Source organism: Crocuta crocuta, unplaced genomic scaffold, assembly GCF_008692635.1.
Source record: "Crocuta crocuta isolate KB4526 unplaced genomic scaffold, BGI_CrCroc_1.0 scaffold1468, whole genome shotgun sequence".
Lineage (NCBI taxonomy): Eukaryota > Metazoa > Chordata > Mammalia > Carnivora > Hyaenidae > Crocuta > Crocuta crocuta.
In genome coordinates, this window is record NW_027531991.1 from 190293 (window position 1) to 194829 (window position 4537).

Genomic DNA, 4537 nt, shown 5'->3' on the forward strand with positions numbered 1-4537 from the left:
CCCCCCCCTCCACGCCCATCCCCCTTCCAACCCCACCCAGGTGCGCCCGGGGACCCCACCCTGGCCCCAGCCTGTGTGGAGTGGCTCTCATTGCCTGCCAGCAGCCTTTACTTCTCATCCTCGTCCCCCTCACTCATGCTGCTGATGGAGGCTGAGGCCGCTTTGGGTGAGGAGGGGGGCGAGGTTTTGTTCGGGAGCCATGAGAAGGTGGGCGACGGGGAGCGGGAAGGGGACCGGCTCCTGGTAGGGCTGCTCACTGGGCTCTGCTTCGGGGACAAGGCCTGCAGCATCCGGCTACTCCTCTCCTGGAACATCTGCTTCTAGAGAGAAAACGGGGAGAAAGCATCTGTTAAGTTGGCCATGTGAGCCGGCGGCGAGACAGGAAGGGGAGGCCGCGCCCGACAGGGCACGCACGCGCCCGCCTGTACTACACTCGGTGTTGTCCGAGACTATCTGTGGGGAGGAGCGTGAAATGCAGGGGCAGAGAGATGCTGCCACAGAGATGACCGTCTCTGCTGGCTCTTGGGACTCTCCCCCTGACCTGCCTTTACCCCAGCTACCACGTGTAACCGAGTGGCCATTATCTGCCAGGCAAATAGTAACGTCCTAAGTACGGACGGGTAGTGGGCCACCGAAATCTCTGTCCTCGTTGATATGAGCACTCACACAAGAAACGAAGGCAACAGAATACGTCTGTGTCAGGTGGATGTATGGTCTGTGAGAAAAAATAAAACGAGGGGACAGCAAAATAGGGGTGTGAGGTGGGGGAAGAGCTAGGCAGCAACGGTAGTTAGGGCGCTCAGCAAAGGCCTCGAGGAGATGCTATTGGAGCAAAGGCCTGAAAGAGATGAGGGCCCGGGGCCCATGTGAATGGAAATCGGGGCCAAACACGTTCTGGGAGGGAGCATGCAGTACATGTCCAGGGCGGAGCAAGGAGGCCATGGCGGCTGGAGTGGAGTGGCCCCGGGGAGGAGGGGTTAAGAGGAAGTCACCAGAGGAGTGACCGGAAACTGTGTTCTGTAGACTTGGGGTGGCCATGTCAGAACTTTGGCCTTTACTCTGAGAAGAAAAACCTCGGGATGGTTCCTTGACCTCTGGAGTTCTGGGCCCAAGAGTAAGGAACTGACTTTGGTTTGGAAAGGACGCCCCTGGCTGCGCGAGCAGGAGCTGGGAGAACGGTGTCCAGCCCACTGGAGTAAGAATCCAAGGTTACGATGGGGCCCCAGACCACGCCGCTGGCCACGAGGATGACAGGAGGTGAGAAATGGTTAAAGGCCCGGTAGTTTGGTTTTCCCCAGTTTTATTAAAATATACTGGACTTAAAGCGAAACTCCCCTTCTTAGCCTACGGTTCTGTGAGCTTTGATAAGTGCCCGCAGGGTGTGTGGCTGCCCGCGCAGTCCAGGTATCAGGAGAGTTCCATCGGCCACCCAGTTCCCACGAGATCCTTGGTCACCCCCTCCCCCAGCCTCTGGCAACAGATCAGTTTTCTGTCTCTGTGGTTTTGCCTTTTCCAGAATGTCCTCTAAATGGAACCCTGTGGTATCATGGTTGGCTACACTTTGAAGGTAGAGCCCCCAGGAGGCACGGACAGGTGGGATGTATGATGTGGGAGGAAGAGCGATCTAGTGACTCTGGCTTCGGGACTAGAGAACTAGAAAGCCAGCAGTGTCATTTGCTGGGGTGGGGGACTCTGTGGGTAAAGGAGGTTTTGGTGGTGAGACAGGCTCTAGCTCGGGACCTCAAGTGACTATTGGCTGGTGCTTTAAGAACTGAGCCCTTTCCTGAAACCGTCCGTCAGCTTCATGGGGAGCCCAATCCTGGCCTGGTGGCGCTGCGAGCTGATCTGCCCTTCCCTCCACCAGCAGCTCAGCCCCCCACATAGACACACGTCCCATTCCCCCCACCTCAGAGCACCCTGCCCATGCTGTCTGGGCTCTAAGCTCTCCTGTGCCCCCCTTGCTTGTCCCGGAGTCTCAGCCCCTAGCATCTCAGTTGGATCTTGGGATCCTAAATTGGCCCCGAGAGCCATTTCCCCCGTTAGTGATTTGAGACCCGGCTTGTCATTCAAGTTCCGCATCTTACAAACCACCACAGAGGCCTCTTGGAGACCAGGTGCTGGGGCTTCAGTGATGTACATGAATGGGGGGTTGAGGTGGGAAGTGAGCCCGTGAAGCTGGAGAGGGGTGACTTTCCAAGCAGAGGGCGCTGCGCTAAGTAGCCAGGCCTGTGTATACTTCCTGGCCTGGCTCTAAGCCCCAGTGAGTGTCTGGGGGGGGGAGGGGGCCTTGGGGCCCCAGCACCAGGAGCAGCTGGAATTGTTTTATCCCCAAGAGCCCCTGGAAGATTTTAATTAAGGGAGGGGTATCATCAGATTTGTGTTCTAGAAATATCTTTGGGTGGGAGCATAAAAGCAAAGAAAGAAACTATAAAGGAAAAGATTGGTGCTTGGCTGTATGAAAGTGTAAAANAAAAAAAAAACAAAACAAAAAAAAACCACCATGAAGTAAAATAAAAGGCAAATGAAAACCCACGGGAATATTCTTATAACATGTAACTATAAATAATGAATCTCCCTATATAAACAGAGCTTACAAATCCAAAAGAAGGATGCAAAGATCTTCATAGAAAAAGCAGCATTTGCCTTGTCAAGGCAATGCACAAAAGACAAATGACCTATAAAAAATGTTCAGGACCCTAGTAAACAAATGCAAAATGACTGAAGTGAGAGATTTTTTTATATACCAGATTGTTAAAATTTTTGTCTTCCCAACATGGGAATGTTTTTTTCCAGTTTTATTGAGATGTAATTGACATACAGCACAGTTTAACATATACAGTGTGATGATTTTACTTACATATATCATGACATTACCACCACAGTAAGTTAACATCTGTCATCTCACAGAGATAAAAATGTTTTTCCTTGTGATGAGAACTCTTGGGAATCTACTCTTAACTTTAATATATACTGTACAGCAATGTTAACTATAGTCTTCATGCTGTGTATTACGTCCCTAGTGCTTTTTTTTTTTATCTTCTAAGTGGAAGTTTGTAGTTTGAGACCACCTGGACCTGCTTTTCCCTCTTTTACTCCTATCTCTGTTTCCGGTAACCACAACTCTGATTGCTTTTTCCTTGAGTTGTTGGGTTGTTTTTCTTATTCCCCTTGTGAGATCATGCATTTGTTTTTCTCTAACTTAGCATAACGCCCTCAAGGTCCAGCCATGTTATCACAAATGGCAGGATTTCCTCCTTTTTCATGGTTGAATAATACTCCAATGTATACATCTACCATACTTTCTTTATCCATTCATCCACTGATAGACACTTAGGTTGCTTTCATGTCTTGACTATTTTTTTTTAATGTTTTATTTATTTCTAGGAGAGAGAGAGAGAGAGAGAGAGAGACAGCGTGAGCAGGGGAGGGTCAGAGAGAGAGGGAGTCACAGACTCTGAAATAGGCTCCAGGCTCTGAGCTGGCAGTCAGCACAGAGCCCGACGCGGGGCTCGAACCCACAAACCGCGAGATCATGACCTAAGCGAAAGTCGGACGCTTAACCGACTAAGCCACCCAGGCGCCCCCATGTCTTGACTATTTTAAGTAATACTGCTTTGAATGTGGGGATGCTGATGGCTTTTTGGCATAGTGGTTTTTTGTCCTTCGGATACATTCCCAAAAGTGAAATTGTTGGATCACATACATAGTGGTTTCAGCTTTACTTTTGTGAGGAAATTCCATACTGTCTTCCACCATGGCTGCACCAATTTACAATCCCACCAACAGTGTGTGCACAAGGATTCCTTTTAATCCATGTCTCACCAGCATTTGTTATTTCCAGTATTTTTGATGGTAGCCATTCTAATTGGTCTGGGGTAATACGTCATTGCAGTATTGATTTACATTTCCCTGTTGAATATCTTCTCATGTACCTGTTGGTCCTTTGTGTACCATCGTTGGAAAAATGTCTTTTGGGGCATTTAGCCCATTTTTAAGTGGATTATTTGGGGGTTTGCTCTTTATAGGAGTTCTTTATATATTTTGGATATTCATTCCTTATCAGACACATGGTTTCCACGTATTTTTCCCATTCTGTAGGTTGTCTTTTAATTGTGTTGGTATACTTTGCTCTTCAAAATCTTTGTAGTTTGATGTAGTCCCGCTGATTTTTGAATTTGTGACCTGTGCTTTAGGTGTCCTATCCAAAAACTCGTTGCCAAGACTCATGTAAAGGAGCTTTCCTCCTATGTTTTCTTCTACGATTTTTATGGTTTCTGGTCTTACACTGAAATCTGTATTCCATTTCAAGTTAATTTGGGTGAGTGGCGTAAGTGAGGAGTCTAGTTTTATTCTTTTATGTGTGAATATCCAATTTTCCCAGTACCATGAGTTGAAGAGACAGTCTTTACTCCACTGAGTATTCTTGGCTCCCTTGCATGGGTGTATTTCTTAGTTCTCCATTCTGTTCTATTCTATGTGTCTGGTTTGGTTTGTTGTTTGTTTGTTTTTTTTTTTTTTTTGGAGGGGGGGTTGTGCC

General features: G+C 48.1%; 1 protein-coding gene across 5 annotated transcripts in view; it reads right to left on the reverse strand.

The window, feature by feature from the left end:
* The window catches only part of PCYT1B (phosphate cytidylyltransferase 1B, choline), a 119384-nt gene that overhangs the window by 3428 nt on the left and 111419 nt on the right, over positions 1-4537 (reverse strand). For all 5 annotated transcript variants that reach the window (XM_077775063.1, XM_077775061.1, XM_077775062.1 and 2 more), the window contains exon 8: positions 258-320. In XM_077775063.1, the coding sequence (XP_077631189.1) occupies positions 258-320 (63 nt within the window). The remainder of the gene's footprint in view (positions 1-257; positions 321-4537) is intronic.